The 20,304-nt window shown below is 39.9% G+C and overlaps 1 protein-coding gene across 3 annotated transcripts in view; it reads left to right on the forward strand.

Moving 5' to 3' along the window:
• LOC149182644 (putative serine/threonine-protein kinase SIS8) overlaps positions 1-20,304 on the forward strand; it is a 421,365-nt gene that overhangs the window by 21,679 nt on the left and 379,382 nt on the right. For all 3 annotated transcript variants that reach the window (XM_089416917.1, XM_089416916.1, XM_089416915.1), the window contains one exon: positions 9,695-9,958. In XM_089416917.1, coding sequence (XP_089273043.1) covers positions 9,704-9,958 — 255 coding nt within the window. In that variant the 5' untranslated portion in view covers positions 9,695-9,703. The remainder of the gene's footprint in view (positions 1-9,694; positions 9,959-20,304) is intronic.

Below are 20,304 nucleotides of genomic sequence, written 5' to 3' on the forward strand. Positions count from 1 at the left end.
CCTCCCTTAACCCAACCCTAAGTGACTTTTGGGTGATCCTTAAATCCAATGGCTGAAATAGATTTAGATCAATGACTGAGATTAAATGCTCATTTAAATCTCACTTTCTATTTTTTAATTCACCCCACTTTAATAAAGACCCACTTAGTCATTTATTTCCAAAGTCACTTTTCCTTTCTAATTTTTCATTGACTTTATAAATGTCACTTTAAAATTAGACTTAGTAACTTTATCACTTAAAGTCACTTTTAAATTAGATTTAACTTTATAAAAATTATAAAGTTACTTTAGGAGAAAAATTAAATTCTTTTGGACATTTTTCCCTAGGCCAAAGATCAAAGCCTTAGGGAACCACCTGTCCTCCGGTACCAAATTTCAACACTCCCTCTTACCGAGGAAGGTGTTCCTCACCACACCCATCTTGTCTCTGAAGTAGACATGCTTGCCCCGTGGTAAGGCTTTCGTAAGAATATCTGCAACCTGCTCATCAGTGGAAATATACTCAAGCTTCACAGCTCCCTTCTGAACATAGTCTCTGATGAAATGATATCTGATCCCGATATGCTTTGACCTGTCATGAAATACTGGATTCTCCGTGAGTTTAATGCAACTCTGATTATCACAGTAAATCACTGAAGGTCTCAACGGCTGACCAAATAAGCCAAACAACATCTTGCGAAGCCAGATGGCCTCACAACTAGCTAGACTGGCTGCCATATACTCTGCTTCCGCTGAACTTAGTGCTACTGACTGCTGCTTCCGGCTGAACCATGACACTACTGCTGAACCCAACCCAAAACAGCACCCTGAAGTGCTCTTCCTATCAGAAGCACAACCTGCCCAATCAGAATCAGTGTATCCTGCCAATCTCACTCCATCTCCCTGCCTGTAGTCCAGACCATAATCCACTGTCCCCTGCAAGTACCGCAAAATGTGTTTTGCAGCCACCCAGTGAACCTTCCTAGGCTCACACATAATCTGACTCATCGTGTTGACTGCAAAACAGATATCTGGTCTAGTGTTGACCAAATACATCAAGGAACCAATCAGCTACCTGTACAATGTGGGATCCACCAACTCGGAATCCGAAGCATGAAGCTTCTTCCAGTTGGTGATCATCGGTGTAGACATGGGTCTACAATCCTCCATGTGGAATCTGCTAAGGATGTCCACAATATACTTCCCCTGCCCCAGGAAGAAATGCCCCTCCTCCTGCCACACCTCCAAACCCAAAAAGTAATGCATCAAGCCGATGTCCTTCATCTCAAACTCCGCCGCAAGATGTCTCTTGCAGTGCTCTATGAGTCTCTCTGCACCTGTAATGACCAAGTCATCCACATACAACACCAGAATGAGAGGCTCCTCACCAATCACAATAAAGTAAAGGTTCGGATCTGCCTCACTCTTTGTGAAACCCATCCCCTGCAAGTATGTATCTATCCTGGAGTACCAAGCTCTGGGAGCTTGCTTCAGGCCATAAAGGGCCTTCTTCAATCTGCACACGTGGGACTCCTTCCCATGCACCTCAAAGCCCTGTGGCTGCTCAATGTACACCTCCTCCTATATGAAGCCATTGAGAAATGCGGTCTTCACATCCATCTGGTGGATCTTCCAACCCATCTCTGCTGCTATCGATATAATGGAGCGTATCGAAGTATATCGAGCCACGGGAGCGAAGGTCTCCTCATAATCAACTCCCTCTACCTGGGAGAACCCTCTAGCCACAAACCTTGCTTTGAATTTCTCAATGCTGCCATCTGCAGCATGCTTTACCTTGTAAAGCCATCTGGAAGTAACCACGGATTTACCCTCAGGCCTCAGCACCACCTCCCAAACATCATTCTTCATGATAGAAGAATACTCCTCCTGCATGGCCTCTCTCCAGACCTGCTGGCTAGCTGCCTCCTCATAGCTAGAAGGCTCAGAGTCAAGGATGCTGGTAACCATCGCCATATAGCTACAAAACCTCTCAGGTGGTCTACTCTCTCTAACCGGCCTCTTCGGCTCAGCAACAGATGTGGCATCTCTCAAGGTGTCCTGAAGCCACTTGCGCTTCCTCTTCCCTGAGCATGCTTCTCCCATAGGAGAATGAAACTCCTCCTCCTCATCACCATCAGTAGCCTGAACTCTTGACTGTTTGTCTGCTGTCCTCCTGCCTGCACCTGAACCTGTAGAAGCTGAGGTACCGTGTGAACTGTCCATCAGTGGACTCCCTAGTGAACTGCTCTGTGAACTACTCTGCATGCTGCCCAGAGCACCACCCCTCTGGCTCGGCGAGCCACTGCTCACTGATGGACCTGACATCCTCATGGATGTACCTCTGGATCCTCTTGATCCCTGCCCACTGGATCCCTGCGACTGACTCAACTGCTGCTGAGGGTCTGGCTGATCCAGATACTCTAACTCCCGTGACCTCCTAAAGGCCCTGTCCTCCTCGAACTTCACATCCCGTCTGACAACAACTCTCCTCTGTGCAGGAATGTAAATCCGAAAGGCCTTTGAGGTCTCACTGTAGCCCACAAAGATACCCTTCTCTGCGGTGGGCTCTAGTTTGGTCCTCTTCTCCTTGGGTATATAGGAGTATGTAATGCATCCAAAGATATGAAGATGACCAAGATCAGGTTTCTTCCCAGAGAAAGCCTCCTTCGGAGTCATGTGCCCCAAGGCACGATGCGGACTCCTGTTCGGCAAGTAAACAGCTGTGTTGCAGGCCTCTGCCCACAAGAACAATGGCAACCCCTGATCATGTAACATGGCTTTGGCAGCCCCTATGATGGATCTGTTCTTCCTCTCCGCAACCTCGTTCTGCTGGGGGTTGTAAGGAATAGTGAACTCCCTCCTAATGCCTGCCTCCGCACAATAGTCAACAAACTCTCCAAGGGTGTACTCTCCTCCATTGTCCGACCTCAGGGACTTGATCTTCCGACCTGTCTATGTCTCCACAAGAGCTCTAAACTCCTGAAACCGCTTGAAGAGCTCACTCTTGGTCTTCAAGAAATAAATCCAGGTCCTCCTGGAGTGATCATCAATGAATACAACATAGTACTCATATCCACTCAAGGAAACATGAGACATCCGACCGCTCACATCGGAATGAATCAAATCAAGTATCCCAGTCGCTCTGCTGTCACTGCTGGGAAAAGGGGATTTGGCAAACTTGCCCATCGCACAACCTCTGCAAGTATCAAAGTGATCAGTACTGAAATTTGGCACACCTGTAGTGATCTCCCGCAATGTCCTCAAGGCTCCATGATACATGTGTCCCATCCTGCGGTGCCAAATCTCACACAGCTCAGAACTGCTAGCTCTGCTGTCGGTACTACTGCTCAATGCCAAAAGGGGTTGGAATGCAAACTTGTACACCTTTGCATGGCGTACACCTATCACTCTAGCTGAATCAGCTGGAGTGCCCCTAGGATACATCAACACCTGTCCTTCCCTGAACAGTACCTCATATCCTCTGTCCTCCAAAGCTGAGACGGATATGAGGTTCTTCCTCATCCCTGGCACATAAAGAACCTCTGACACCTTCAAGGGAGGTTTGGACTCCCTCTGAAATGTCACTGTCCCCACCCCGATTGCTCTAACAACTCTGTCATCACCGAGTACTACCTCAATATCAGTGCCACTCTCTGAAAGCTCTGAGAAGTACTCACGGACTCCTGTCATATGACGTGAAGCCCCACTGTCCACATACCAGATACCTGAAGATGCTCCACTAGTCGAGGGAAAAGCATGCTCCCTTTGAACCTGTGTGGCAGGTGATCCTGCACTAGAGGACTCACATGTAGTGAACGCAAACTCCCGGTCAAAACGACCTGCAAAGTCCTCAATCTCTGCTGAAGCTGCCACGTCCTGGTTCTTCCCCTTCTTCTTCTTCTTCTCCGGACACACAACTGCATAGTGTCCCATCTTTTGACAATTCCAACACTTCACCTTGGAATAGTCCTTCTGTGTGTTCCCTTGTTTACCTTTACCTTTGCCTTTGCCCCCACCACCGCTTGTGGAAGCCTGCTTCTTCCCTTTGCCTTTCTTGCCTCCTGCCTACGTCCTCATCCTGCTCAACTGGCTTGGCTGCCCCAAGCTGTCCTTTCCTGATCTCTGTCTGAATGCAATCATCCCAAAACCTCTCCCATGTGGGAAGGGTCTCACGTGCACAAACCCCATCAGCAAAGTTCAACCATGAACGGGGGAGGCCATTCACTGCAATCTGCACCAACTCAGTGGGTGAAATGGCCTCTCCAATCGCTGCCAACTCATCTCTCACATTGGTAATCTTTGTGAGATATCCAGCTGCACTATCATTACCCATCTTAATGTTCTTCAGCTTCTCCTTCAGGACCATCTTCCGGTTCTCATTGGTACTCTGGTAGAGATTGGACAATGCTGTCCACATCTCATGGGCATTGCTCTTTCCTCTCACATGAGGAATGCAATGGTCTTTGATTCCGTCTAGAATCAGCCTCTTACCCTTGTTGTTCTTTCTATTATAAGCTGTCAACTGAGTTGCATCAGTAGGCACAACAACAGGGTGTTGTGCTGTATGCACCATGATATCCCAGACTTCTGCCTCCTCAAAAATACTCTGCATTCTCTCCTTCCAAACGCTGTAATTAATATGCCCATCTAGCCTATCCTCCACCCTCAATCCCAATGACATCCTGCTGTCCTAAAACTGAAAAATAGCACTGCTGTGGTAAAGATAAAACTGCTGTTTATAAAAAATCAGCTTGCTGGAATTTTCTGAGTGAAAAATCAGCAGCTGTAATTTTTTCTTTTGCTGTCCCAAACTGCCCTTCAGCACTCAAGCTCCGATACCATGTAGAAATTTCTCATTTCCCACCCCGGTTTTCAGTTTCTCCTTATTTCTCCCATATAGTTAAATGCCCTTTCCCATAACCATACATTTAACAAGCTGAAAAAAAATAAATTTGCTGAAAACACAAATTCTGGAAATTTTACAGAATGCTGGAAATTGCAGAAATAAAAATCAGCAGTAATAAATAGTCATTAAAACACATTTAAACACTGAGATTTTTGGTCAACTTGACCCTGGAAAAACCCCCTACAACTCTTGGGGAAAACCAGTTTGAGAGCTCTTCTTTATTTCTGGAAAATGCCTTTTTACAGTAGGAGAAATGTTCAGCAAAAAATCAACAAACATACTTTTACAACTTATCTCAGCCTTGCTGTACACCACTGCTGATACTCCGCAACTGTTGCTGTTACACCGCTGCTGTTGCTGTTACACCGCGGCTGTTGCTGTTACACCGCTTTCAGCTGCTGAAACTCCGCTTTGCTGAAACACCGCTTTCAGCTGCTGAGACTCCGCTTTGCTGAAACACCGCTTTTAGCTGCTGAAACTTCGCTCTCAGCTGTCCAGAAATCTCCCTTGCTCTCTTGCTCTCCTTCTCTCAATCTGCTCATGAAAGAATGAATGATCTTTTTCCTCCTTTTCCTCCCTTAACCCAACCCTAAGTGACTTTTGGGTGATCCTTAAATCCAATGGCTGAAATAGATTTAGATCAATGGCTGAGATTAAATGCTCATTTAAATCTCACTTTCTATTTTTTAATTCACCCCACTTTAATAAAGACCCACTTAGTCATTTATTTCCAAAGTCACTTTTCCTTTCTAATTTTTCATTGACTTTATAAAAGTCACTTTAAAATTAGACTTAGTAACTTTATCACTTAAAGTCACTTTTAAATTAGATTTAACTTTATAAAAATTATAAAGTTACTTTAGGAGAAAAATTAAATTCTTTTGGACACTTTTACCTAGGCCAAAGATCAAAGCCTTAGGGAACCACCTGTCCTCCGGTATCAAATTTCAACACCAAATTGGGTGTAGGATAGCTCGTTGGAAAGGTCTTTGAGTCTACTTTCCAACCCAACTGGAATTTTTCAATTTGGAGTTCATTTGCCCTGTCAAAAGTCAAATCTCCCAAGACTGGTCAAAATGTGCAGAATGAGGCTGCCTTAAGGCAGAGTGATGTTGCAGTCAACTTTTGAAGGTCTTTCTCAACTCCAAATTGAGCTCATGATAGCTCATTGGAAAGATATTTGTGTCTAGTCATCATTTGACTCATCAAGCAAGTCATTTGGCCAACCAAGCTAGGAGAAAACTTGATTTTTCCAAGGTCACTCCAGAGGTGAATTCAATTCCCTGAGGCAACGGTATTTTTGACATTTCTCTTAGACCATAACACTTGTGTAAAATGTGAAGGAGGTTTTTCTTCTTGGGCCTGTTGTGGACAAAAACCTCTCTCATTTTTCCAAATTCATCTTTTCTTTCTCAGAAACATCCTTTGAGTAAAACCTACCCCGATGTGTGGAATAGGGGATTTGTTGAAATGAAGCGAAATGAAGGGGATAAGGGGCTTCTAAATTCTTGAGGAAATTTTGGGAAGTAGGGAGGGATGTTAGGAAATAGGGGAAAGTGTAATCTCTGAACTTGAGTGAGGGGAAGGGGTCCAAAAGGGCAAAACACAGGCCTAGCCTTGAAAATTGTCAAGTTGTAGCAAGAAACTAGGGTTTGTGTGAAAATGAGGAATTTGGGGGATCTCAGTGATGGGAAATGTTTAATAAGGTACATTAAGGATAGAGGAAGGTGGATGAACATCAGGGCGCAAGCTTTGCCGATGATTTGACCATCCAAGAGAAATTGCCTTCAAAACCCTAGGAGAGGGAAATGAACCTTGCCTAGGCGCAACTGAAGCATGAACAAGGTGTAAAATGCCCCATTAGACCCTGACATGATGATGACAACCCTTTGAATGATGGTACACTCAACTGAATGGTGACATGGACTGACATTTGGACAACTTTGAAAGGAGTGAAAGCAAACCCTAGACTTGATGCCTAGTGACCAAATTTTACTTGAAGACTCACTGAAATGATAAAATTTGACCTTGACACTCTGAGACCACTTTGTAAGAGCATATTTGATCACTGGAGGAAGGCTGCAAAGGCTGACACTAACAGTGGCCATGGCAATCTTGCATATGAAATCTTCAGAGAATCTCTGCTGTGTACTTTCCCTGTCCCACGAAGATCTCATCATCACCTTGCCAAACCTCCAAGCCAAGGAAATAGTGCATAAGCCCCATATCCTTCATCTCAAACTCCCTTGCAAGGTCCTTCTTGCAATCCTGGATCAAGCTCTCATCTCCAGTCAGTATAAGGTCATCGACGTGGAGAACTAGAATGAGCGGAAGACCTCTTGCTAGTCCTGTTGGCTACCAGTACTGCCCTTAGTACCATACTCTGCCAACTAAACCCTACTAACACTCGCATCTTGTCACAACATATCCCCTGCCCAACAACTTTGCTATCCACTACATCTTGCAGTTTCTTGATCATGCCCAATGTGGCACTCTTCCTGGGACACAATCGTCTACAACCTAGCTATGACATCCACGAAAGATGGGCTGCTATCCGAGCACCTTTGGTGGCTTAGGTTTACCAATCTCTGTGGTTTTCCCTCTTCGTGGCTTGTTGGTGCGCATGCTTACTACACGTGATTCTTGGTCACTGTTGCCTCTGTGCCTGGCCTCCAGACGACTTGCACTCAAGCTTTGGTCGACTATCTTTGAATTTGCTTGACTATTTTTGCCACAACCATGCCGCTCAGTTGTTAGCAGCATGGTGGCGCTGTCGTTTCATCGATCAGTCGACCTTTCACTTGCACTTGGCGGCTCACGCTAGGTTGTGCACGTCGACTTCTATTGGGAACTGCCTTTACTCGATCCCAATCTGCCTACTTGGCGGCTTGTCTCAATGCCACCAAACTCTGCTGGTTCCCTTTGCGGGGATTTGATCTGTTGCTACCGTCTCCGAGTGTGTTCATTGTTACGCGGATCTCCCTCATCGGCTTGCTTGGACCTTTAAGATGTCTGCTCTCAGTTGCCAACAAACTGCTCCTATCCTCAAGCCCAATCTTCATGGCTGATCTGGTCTCCTTACGTCGACGTCGGGCTGATTTGTCGGCTACATTCTTAGTGGCTGTAATTGTCCCATCTCGTGCGCTCAACCAGTTATTCGATTTGCGCTTGCATTTACCTAGTCACGTAGGCTATTGTGGCTTGATCTTCGATATATGATGGCTATATTCTTTACTCGAATGTGTAGTTATTTGTTTGTCGGCTGAAGGCCCTGGGTCAATTGTCAAGTGCGCCCAAGACTCTCACTCACCACAACCACGTTCAACCTTAAGAATTGTTACCTTTGACCCTTGTTCTTTGCTTCATTCTTGGTGGCTAAGTCTAGTGGTTGGTCGGCCACTCAGTCCACCTTAGACAGCCTTATCGGTCACCAAAATGTCTCGACACAACCTGTCCTTCTCCCTTGATTGGTGGTCTAAGTGTGGCTGGCCTGTCAATTGCCCAACTTTTATTTATTTATTTTTTCTCTTAAAAGAAACTGGCCCCTTTTTTTATTACGAGTTTGTTTTTTTTCTTTTTTATTCTCATAAAAAAATTGCCTGTAAAAAAGAAAATTCGTCTCAGCCCCAAAAATAAATAAATCCGGTTTGTATGATCCAATCCGGTTTGTATGATCCCAGCCAACCTGGCTTTGACGATTTGACGTGAACCAGACACCTGTAATTTCAAGATCGATTCAGAGTTGGTGCTCTAATACCACCATGTTAGACTTTACCGAACCCAACACTTGGTATTCAGTTCCTAGCAATTATTAACTGAACGAATACACGGCTAAATTCCTAACACAAAAATATTTAGTGGAAGCAAAATTATTCGATTTGAATCACATACACATAAATAGTTCTTCATTAATAAATTATTCACGAAACTTACTTGGGCTCCCATACTAAGGATAATGGCCCAATTGAGAAAATACAAAACTGATCACCAGCCTCATTGCATTCTCTCCGACCAAACTCACGCTCACTGAGAAGCCTCTCTCAATCTTGTGTTGCGATTGTGTCTTAGCTCCTCACTTTAGGCTCAATTTATAACTTCCCTAAGCTAAAATTGACAGCCAAAGTTAGCTCGTCAAGTTATGTGACTTTACTTTAGTTAACTATCCTATCTTTAGCTTTCTCTACTTTAATTCAAGTACAAGTAATAAATTTAGCTTGCTTTACATGCACATGTCATGCATTTCACATGTAACACATTCACATCATACAACTCACTTGCACACTTTGCATGTTGCATGCAAGCTCCTAAAGAGGCAAATCAAGGTCCTTCTAGTCAAGACACAATACTAGAAGTACCTTCTGAGCCACAAAACTCAATAAAATCTCCATGTTTTGGACCTTCTTGGTTATAATCAGATTTGGATGTTCATAAAATGTGCACAACTTGGACCTTCTTGGTTACAAATTAATGTTAATGTTATCTAGATTCTGTATTGACAATAATTCCATGCTTTCTGGAAAAGAATATTAATGGCTTTTTAACTGTATAGAATTGCCAAAGTTCAGGTCCATGCCAGTGACGTTTGTTTGTAATATGTTTCTTTAATGCTTATGCAAAGATAGTATCTAGAAGTTAATTTTGTTTGGCTTGTTTTTAATGATATTAAAATGGAGTAATTCTATTTTGCGTTAGTGATTGTGGCTAATAATTGCAATTTTTATTTATCTCAAGTTTTCTCTGCTTTCTGTTATGATTACCACATGGCTTATGCATTTTTTCTAATTATGTCAATGTTTTTATGTATACAAGGTGACTGCAATGGATCAAACGAATGACACAAAAGTGGTGCCAAAACTAGTAAAGGAAGATACTTCCAACAATTTGTGTGCATCGGAGTTAGCAGAGAAAGTGCAATCTATTGTTTTGGATTCAAATGTAGATTCTTCAACTGTGCAATCTCTTAGATGCAGTTTTGAAGATGAAGATCTTTCACCACAAGTTGCTTCACAGATATTGTGGGAAACTGGATCATTTGACACCAAAATCCCTAATGGATTTTACTCAATTGTCCCAGTATGAATCTCTTAACTCATCATTAGCTTTATGATTTCTGATGCACTTTATTTCTTCTTTTTCTGTGTTGGTAGATTGACCAAGATATATTCAGTGTATTATGCTTTGTGTTCCTTGAGTAATATCTAATGGATGTTGCTGAGATACAAATTCATTTTATTTAACCAAATCTAAAGTCTTTTATCCTGGTCCAGGATCACCCACACCACAACTATGCTTATTTAATTACAATTTTAAGATGAAGCACCTCATGTGATCACCACACATGCTGTTCAATTGCCCTCCCATTGCACAACTTCATACCTTTTCTGAGGAATTGGCAGTTAACAATAGTGAGTACTACCTAGAACTACAAAATATACTTCCTCAGACTTTGAAATGCCCCCACAAGCGCCAAAAACTGGTCCAGGCCATTCCACAATGCTTTAACACATGACCAACCCTTTTGAGGACAAAGAGCTAAAACTTAATTTCAAGTACAAAATGATCCAGGAAAATTTTAATCCTTCCTTAAACTATTACCATCGCCCAATCAACAATGGGGCAAAATATTGACGACCCTAGAGGCTATGAACATTGTAAATTGCATATGCCTGACATGTAGGTAGCTATGGTGGCCTCTGACTCCACCTTGCCCTTTTGGGGTAGCTAAACATTTCATCCTGTTGGGGGGATTATCACCACTGCTGCTTGATCAACTAGACAAGTTCTTAGTAACAATTACAAAATGAATAAAATTCTAAACATTTCACCAAAAATGAATTACGTTTAAACGTTTTAAATTCTCCACCATCTTTCTCTCTGCCCGTTGATTGGTTAAGTGTTCTGCATTCTTTTGTGTAACAGTATTTGTTTATCTATGTCAATTTGCTACATGCCTTCTTTCTCTACTGACTGTCTTCTTATTTAACATTGGACACCACTCTTATGCTGCACGTGTAACCTATTCAAGTGCGACATTCCCTGCTTTCACCTCCATAATCAGTGAACTCAACAATGAAACTACCATCAAATTGGTCGCCATATATAGTCCAAATGGAAAAAAAGACTACAAGTGTATGCATAGTTAGCAAAGTGAGGCTCCTTTGATGCATTGGGATCCACTGGCTTCCTGCCACTTTTTGTCATGTCACTGTTTTTTACATTCCCATGTCAAACCTTGTGCAATTTTATTTCTTATTTTTTGCTTCTTCTCTGTCACTATAGGATAATTTCAATTGATGTTCCCAACACAGCAAATCCCAAAAATACCAACTCTGCTTTCATTGTTTTTTTCTCTCCAGGTTTTCCCCGCTGTGTTCTTCTCCTGTCTGTGTTCATCAGCTGGTGCTTATCATTGCTATCTTCTTTTCCTATTGCCTTTTTTTGCAGAAGTTATAGGTTTTGTTTTGGAGAGCAGTGAGAAACGATGTTCCAAGCATTAGAGTGGTAGTCACATTTTGCCATAGAGAATACATTCAAATCTTGGGCTTCCTTCTTCATTCTTCCATCAAAACTGATTCCCTCTTCAATGCTAATGCCCACTTAATACTGTATCAATTCAAAAGTGCACAATAATAACAACAAATGAATAGAGACATAGATATACACTGTCAAAATGAGTGATTTCATTAATATGAAGAAGATTTGATGATTCAGAAATGTACAAGGCAGTATGTTTGTACAGTTTTCAAAGGACTTGATGTATTCCTAATTTCCTATAACCACATATCCTTGTCTACATGCCTCATCCAACCTTTGTAACTCCCTTTGTTCATCTTATATGGGTAGCCCTTAAAACCTCCAAGACATATGGTCACATTATTACAACAATACAACCATTACTCTAAAATTCTATCACCTCATTTATCAAGTTGTGCTACAATAGAGGGCTTTAGTGAGATTTATTTCATATAATCTTTATCTTAGCGTTTGGGATTACTCTGGAAGTGTTTATAGCATGTTTGGGAGTGCGTCATGAGATTTGGGTTACATGGTGTATGATTAGCCCTTGGATGGTTTGTGATGGACTTGCACATTGGATGTGGCTTACTTAGTGGTTGCTTGACCTCAGTCAGATGCTTGCATGACATTCTTTATTGGAGTGTTGGAGATCTTGAGACAACTTGGGAACATTTTTATGATGGTTATGTGGAAATTGGCTGCTTTCTTAAAGAGGACACCTTGCTTTGGAGCAACGTTAATAAAGTCCGCATCAACAAAAGATCGGCAAGGGTCCTGAAAACATCGTTTCAGGAAAATTGACGAAAAAATAAAAAAAAATTGGAAAACTGCGGAAAACATTAAAAAATGCATAATATATTCATTTTTTTTTTCATATTTTTAAACATATAAAGCAACAACAACAACAAATAAACACATTGGCACATAAATATGAAAAAATAAAAACGATACATCAAATCCAATACTAAATCTTTTTGATCCATGATAATTGTACAATCAAGGACTCAAATGTGGAGAACCAATACAAAATAGCATGACATATATAATGTATCTCATCATCATGAGTTATATGTACAATGGTAAAAGAAATAAAACTAGCTGCTAGCTATCTGAGATCAATGTCCTCTCCCCTCTTTATGGGAAAAGATAATGGGCTGTTTGCCAGGCCTGCCCCTAACAGTAGAAGGCCATAGCCCTGCACCAAATGTTAGATGATCAGTAATAGGTATGAAACTGTGCTCTCCTATATCTGTAGAAGGTGGTGCTGATTCTGCCACATTGTCCTCCTTGTCCTGCTCCTCCTCCTTCTCCTTTTACTCGTCCTTTGACTCCTCCTCCTCTTGCTGCCCCTGATATTGTACTACTACATGTTCCTCCTCTAATCATGCAGGTGACTCCTCCATGATGGAAAGAGACTACACTCTCCACTTAGACAATACATCAATATTGTCTAAGGAAATGGCATCCACATCTGGTGTATTCACCATTTGCTTCATCCATATTCGGAGATTGTAATGGACATACACCAAGCCATTAATGCATGAGAACTCCAACCTGTAAGAGTGTCTAAAAAAATTAACGAGTCTTAACTCTTGAGGGTCATAAATTGCAATAAATATAATTGCTTAGTTGAAGTTCAAAGTTATAACCTGTTGAGCTTCTTTGAGCATATTTTCTCAAATACACTCCAATTCCGCTCACACCTCGAAGCATTATAGGTCTGGCTGGGGATTCTAATGGCGAATCTCTGTATTTTTGGTACCCTTGCACCATGGCTTTGCCATTAAACATCTACAACAAAATAAAGAAAAGTTAGAGCATAATTAAACTTTGAAATAAAAAATAATTGAATTTAAAAAATCAAGAATTCTAAATTAGTAAATTCTAACGAGTCATGATTTGTCACTTACGTGGCATGAAGATGGTCCTTTCACAAATAACATCGTGTGATGTTCCTAATTTTGTGCATGCAAAAATCACAAAGGAGTTTTGCTAACTTTTGGTAATATTCAAAAGGGAAAAATATTATTTTGTGCTCACACCTCGAAGCATTACAGGTCTGGCTGGGGATTCTAATGGCGAATTTCTGTATTTTTGGTACCCTTGCACCATGGCTTTGCCACTAAACATCTACAACAAAATAAAGAAAAGTTAGAGCATAATTAAATTTTGAAATAAAAAATAATTGAATTTAAAAAATCTAGAATTCTAAATCAGTAAATTCTAACGAGTCATGATTTGTCACTTACGTGGCATGAAGATGGTCCTTTCACAAATAACATCGTGTGATGTTCCCAATTTTGTGCATGCAAAAATCACAAAGGAGTTTTGCTAACTTTTGATAATATTCAAAAGGGAAAAATATTATTTTGTGAGAAAAGGTAGAAATTATTATTTTAATGGAATAGCAGCAAAATGATATTTTATTGGAGGAAGGGAGGCAAATATTATTTTAATGGAGAATGACGACACAATAATATTTTATTGGAGAATGAAGGAAAATTATTATTTTATTCGAAAATGGTGACAAAATAATATTTTATTGAGAAAGGAGGCAAATTATTATTATTTTATTAAAAGTCTCCTAGTGGAAAATGGGCCCCACCGATAAAATAATAGGGAAAAAGGAAAAGCTAGAAGCTAGAAGGAGGCTCAATGGAGAATTATAAATAGATGATTGAGCTCAATTGGAAGGATTCTCTTTTATCATTTCTATTTGACATTGTGAAGAAACTCAAGAGAGTTTCAAGAGTTTCGAGCAAAACTCAATAGCTAATTTCGGTGGGACTTCGAATGCCACGCTAGTTAGCTCTAAGGGAGGATCACATCAAATGTTCCAGTTGTGCTTATTGCAGAGAGCCTTCATTGTTGAATGAATTGTTTATAAGAGGCTTCAACTTGTGTTTGTTTGTAGGGTTTAGTACATCTCTAATGTTAGTTTCTGTACCATCAAATGTGTTCTAGCCACAAAATTTGGTGGAAAGGCTAGAATACATGAGATCTCCAAAACTCAAAAATCGTTTCTAGAAATTTCACTTAGAGATGACTTCATTAGATTATTAACCAAATTTTTAATATTTCCTAAGTCTAAACTTGGGAAAACTGGTTAATTAATTATAATTAATTAAGTCAAGGTGAGAATTATCTAGAAACACATGGATCGATCTAGAAATGATCTGAGCCATCGATTAAGATTTAAGCTTGGCAGTTGGAGTCCCAATATGTTAAAATTGGCAACTAGGGCCAAATTCCACTTTGGACAGCTCCATTGGGGAAGATAATTGCGACATTGAATTCCTCTTTTTGAGAGGACCAAAATCGACCTAAAGATCATCGAATTTGGATAAGGAGAAATGGGTGTTTGAATTTATGACCTCTCATATGCAAATTGTCAAAGTCGACTTCACCTCCATGTAGGCTCATAAAGCCCAATCGACATGTCTCTCGACTCTCACCAATTTGTATATATAGAGGTGTCCTCCAACCTTATTTTACAGATGAAAGGGCTTCATTATGTCTGAGTCAATGGAGCTTTTGAGGAGGCCGAAGGGCTTCTTGTTTTTGGGTCTCTATTCTTCATCAGGGCCAAGATTATTCTGTTGGGTGGGCCGTAGGTCTTAAGGTAAATTCTGGGCAGTGTGTATGGGTCTATTTGTCACATCAGGATCTAATTCAAGTACAATAAATGAGGCCGAGTTTTCTGGGATGAATAATAGGGAAGAAATTCTCATTGTATCACCTGATTCATCTTGAAAGATAGGGTCGGAGCTCTTGGGGTTGGTGCCTCAGAATTGGAAGGATTGGCGTCCTTGGCATTGGTGCTCCTAAATCCAAGGTTGGTGCCTTGACAAGATAGGGTCGAAGCCCTAGAGGTTGGAGCCTCATCAAAACCAAGTTGGAGCTTGGAACACATTTATATTGTATTTATTATTTTACTCAATAAAATTATACTTATACATTTCTCTATTTAAATTGTGAAGAATTAAACTGGTAATAATAACAATTGAAAGAAAATATTGATTCACCCCCCTCTCAGTATTTCCAACAATTGGTATCAGAGCCAGCTTCTTCATATCAACCTAACAACTAGAAGAAGGATTCTTAGTCACAATGAAAAATCAAGGAGTGTCAAGAAGACTTCCTCTATTCGATGGCACAAATTTTGGTTTTTGGAAAAAAAAGAATGTCCTACTACTTAATGTCCCTTGGACCTGAAGTTTGGCATTCGGTTTTAAATGGGTACACAACTCCTTCCACTCTTCCAACAGATCAAGACGAAAGGAAAGCTTACATTGCAAATGCAAAAGCCTTAAATTCCATCACTAGTGGAATCACTGATTTTGAATTTACAAAAGTCATGAATTGTGACTCGGCGAAAGAAGTATGGGATAAGCTAGTTAGTTTATATGATGGGGACTCCAAAGTTAAGAAGGCAAAGCTTCAAACTCATAGAAAACAATTTGAAAGTCTGAAAATGGATGATGAAGAAGATATTGCATCTTACTTTCTCTGAGTAGCTGAAGTGGTCAACTCTCTTAAAGGATTGGGAGAAAACATTGAAGAAAGTACTATTGTTCAAAAGGTCTTAAGATCTCTCCCAGACAGATTTGACTCCAAAGTAAGTGCTATAGAAGAAATGAAGGACCTAGATACTCTCAAAATGGATGAACTTCATGGAATCCTCATTGCCTATGAGATGAGAAAAGGAAGCCCAAGTTCTAAAGATGCAGCATTCAAGGCCTCAAAATAAAAAAATGGGAAAGAATGGAATACCAGTAGTGATGACTCCGTTGTTGAATCCGAATTAGCGCAATTTGTACGAAGACTAAAGAAAGGATCCAAACTAAAAGGTAAGTACCCTCTTATTTGTTTCAAATGTGGAAGAATAGGTCATGATGCTGCAAAATGTCCTCTCAAGCACGATAGTGATGATGAGGAAAATTCTAAAAGGATGGTATAAAAAAAAGGGGTTCAATAAGAAGAATTTCTTCTCTAAGCAAGATGAGTCTGATGAAGATGAATTTGTAGTCATAAAAAAGAAATCAACTAATCATTTCCCTCATCGCAAAGGAGGTAATGATGAATCAGATGAAGAAAATGACTATGCTAGAAGCCAAGAAGTATTATTCATGGCATTCACAAATGATGATGATTCAGGTCTAGAAGGAAATGTAAATGAATTGCTAATGAGTGCCATTGAAGAAAATGAGAAATTACGAAATAAAATCATTTCTCTCAAGGTAGAAAAGGAGGAAGCAAAAAGAAGGGAAAAACTCTTGAAAAATAAGCTAAAAGAAAAAGAAGAGATTTGTGAAGAACGTGAAGCCGAAATAGTATCTATGAGGAAGGAATTAGAGCAAGTCAAAAAGGGTTGGGAAAGCTCTCAAATACTTGACATTATCCTAAATGCTCAAAAACCTCAACATGACAAATCTGGGATAGGTTTTAAAGGAGAATCATCAAGTACTAAGAATAATGTGAAAAGCTATGCCGGCATACTTTCCAGCAACCCAAAAGAAGAAAGATTATTTCATCAAAGGCCCATCTCAAATCCAAAGAATGAAGAGAGAGTAACTCCAAGGAAGAATGTTGATTCAAATCATGGCTATTACAACAGGTACAAAACTATCTTTTTTGGGCATTGTTTTTATTGTAAAAATTTTGGTCATCAAGCTAAACATTGCATGGCTCGTAAGAATGAAACACCAAAATTGAAGGATCAAACAAACAAACCATATGGTCTCAAAGGGCAAGGACAAATCAAGACCTACAACTCTTTTGATCCCTTGGCCAAATTTGATCCAATTTGCTCATTATGTAATGATAATGGACATAATGAACAAAATTGCCCCCTCAAAAGAAGAGAAGCAAAAAATGAGAATCCCAACACGGATAAATGTGGCCTAGCTCTATGTGCTCACAGTGATGAAAATCATTGGTTTGTGGATAGTGGGTGCTCCAGACATATGACAGGTGACAAAAGGAAGTTTGTCTCATTGAACAAAAAGGAAGGAAATGTATCCTTTGGAAGTGGATCTGGAAAGGCTCAAAATGCTTTGCTAGTAGACGGGCTCAAACACAATCTCTGGAGTGTTAGCCAAATTTGTGATCAAGGACATAATGTTGCCTTTAGCACTAAAGATTGTGAAATAAGGAACTCTTCCTCAGGGGAACTTGTGGCGAAAGGAGTTAGAACATCAGAGAACGTCTACATTTTGAACAAAATTCAAGAAGATAAATGTTAGTTAAGTCAAATAGATGAAAGTTGGCTGTGGCACAAGCGATTTGGACATACAAGTTTCGATAACTAGATCAATATCAACAAGATTAATGCAATATGAGACATCCCAAAGTTATTCAAGCCAAATCGAGGAGTATGTGGTCCATGTCAACATGGAAAGCAAACTAGAACCAGCCACAAGACCAAGGAGTTTTTTACATTAAAACCTTTGGAGATCATCGATGCTGATTTATGTGGACCAACTAGAACTTCGACACTCCAAGGAGAAAGGTACTTTGCTTTATTTGTTGATGACTATACTAGAATGATTGTTGAAATTTGGTACTGGAGGACAGGTGGTTCCCTTAGGCTTTGATCTTTGGCCTAGGGAAAAGTGTCCAAAAGAATTTAATTTTTCTCCTAAAGTGACTTTATAATTTTATAAAGTTAAATCTAATTTAAAAGTGACTTTAAGTGATAAAGTTACTAAGTCTAATTTTAAAGTAAATGAAAAATTAGAAAGGAAAAGTGACTTTGGAAATAAATGACTAAGTGGGTCTTTATTAAAGTGGGGTGAATTAAAAAATAGAAAGTGAGATTTAAATGAGCATTTAATCTCAGCCATTGATCTAAATCTATTTCAGCCATTGGATTTAGAGATCACCCAAAAGTCACTTGGAGTTATATTAAAGGAGGAAAAGGAGGAAAATGTCATTCATTTTTTCATGAGCAGATTGGGAGAAGGAGAGCAAGGGAGCAAGAGAGATTTCTGAGCAGGGAGGAGAAGGAGACAGCAGCTTGGCACACATTCCAAGACAGCAGTTGAGCAGATTTGTACAGCTGATTCAGCACATAGTGAAAGGCAGATTTTTGCACAAAAATCGAGGAGCAGTTTGCTGATTTTTCTGCACACAAAACGGAGGCCGTATCGCATTTATTGCTGTCCTGTTTGCTGTAATTTCCAGATTGCTGTGAGGCACGGGAAAGGAGATAAGTTGTAAATTTGCTTGCTGATTTTTTGCTGAATAATTCTCACTGTAAAAAAGCAATTTTCAGAAATAAAGAAGAGCTCTCAAACTGGTTTTCCCCAAGAGTTGTAGGGGGTTTTTTCAGAGTCAAGTTGACAAAAAATATCAGTGTTTTAATGTGTTTTAATGGCTGTTTTTGATTGCTGATTTTTAATTCTGCAATTTCCAGCATTCTGAAAAATTTCCAGAATTTGTGTTTTCAGCAATATTTATTTTTTTCAGTCTGTTAAATGTATGGTTATGGGAATGGGCATTTAACTACATGGGAGAAATAAGGAGAAACTGAAAACCGGGGTGGGAAAACAGAAATTTCTACAATGATGTGGGTATATTTCATAAAATATAAATTCGAAGCATTTGAATGTTTCAAGAATCTTAAAGCTCTTGTAGAAAATGAAAAGGATTGTAAGATTAAATGTCTTAGAACGAATAGAGGGGGAGAATTCACATCAAAAGAATTTGATGAATTCTGTGAAGTACATGGAATCTAAAGAGAACTCTCCGCTGCCAGAACACCCTAACAAAATGGGGTAGTTGAAAGAAAAAACCGAATTGTTCAAGAAATGGCAAGAAAAATGTTAATAGCAGCTGACTTGCAGCGAAAATTTTGGAGAGAAGCAGTGGGGACAACTGTTTATACCTTGAATTGAACTCAACTAAGACCAAATAATGAGAAGATTCCTTATGAATTATGGAAAGGAAGACCTGCTTCAGTAAAATACTTGAAGATTTTTGGAAGCAAGTGCTTCATAAAAATCAATGATGACTCACCAGGAAAATTTGATTCTTGGGTTGACGAAGGAATATTCCTTGGATATTCTACAAGGAGCAAAGGCTACAAGTGCTACAGTAATCGACTACGGAAAATATTGGAAAGCATTGATGTGAAGATTGATGAAGACCTTCCAGAAAAAGAAATTGAAGATCATGAAGTTGACCCTCTCATTGAAGAAAACAAAGAAGAACCTGAAAAAGAAGAAAAAGATCAAGAAAAACACAAGGAAAAAGAACCATCTCAAACCCCTTCAAAGGTGAAATTTCTCCAAAAACATCACCTAGAAGAGCAGATTATTGGCAATATAGATGAAGGGATGCAAACCCGAAGAAGGATGACAAGTACACCAAAGAAAAATGATGTTGCTCTCCTATCTATGATAGAACTAGAAACATTTACTCAAGCAAGGATCCTCATTGGGTAAAAGCCATGGAAGAAGAAATGTCTCAAATTGAGAAGAATGAGACATGGGAGCTGGTACCTTGTCCAAAGGATAAAAATATAATTGGAACCAAGTGGGTGTTCAAAAGCAAAATGAATGAAGATGGACAAATCATCAGAAATAAGGCAAGGCTTGTTTGTAAAGGTTATTCACAAATTGAAGGAATCTACTTTGAAGAAACCTTTGCACCAGTAGATCGTATGGAAGCTATAAGGATGTTCTTGGTATTTTCTTGCTCAAAGGATTCAAAATCTCTATCAAATGGACGTAAAATCAACATTTCTGAATGGGGAACTGAAGGAAGAAGTCTACATGGAGCAATCAGAAGGGTTTAATCTAGCAGAAGGAAAAGACTTTGTTTGTAAGTTGAAAAAGGCATTATATGGGTTGAAACAAGCTCCTAGAGCTTGGTACGCAAGATTGGATCACTATCTACAA

The sequence above is a fragment of the Pinus tabuliformis genome, chromosome 3_2 (assembly GCF_031772625.1).
Source record: "Pinus tabuliformis cultivar Carrire ecotype Pingquan chromosome 3_2, CPIR1, whole genome shotgun sequence".
Taxonomy (NCBI): Eukaryota; Viridiplantae; Streptophyta; class Pinopsida; order Pinales; family Pinaceae; genus Pinus; species Pinus tabuliformis.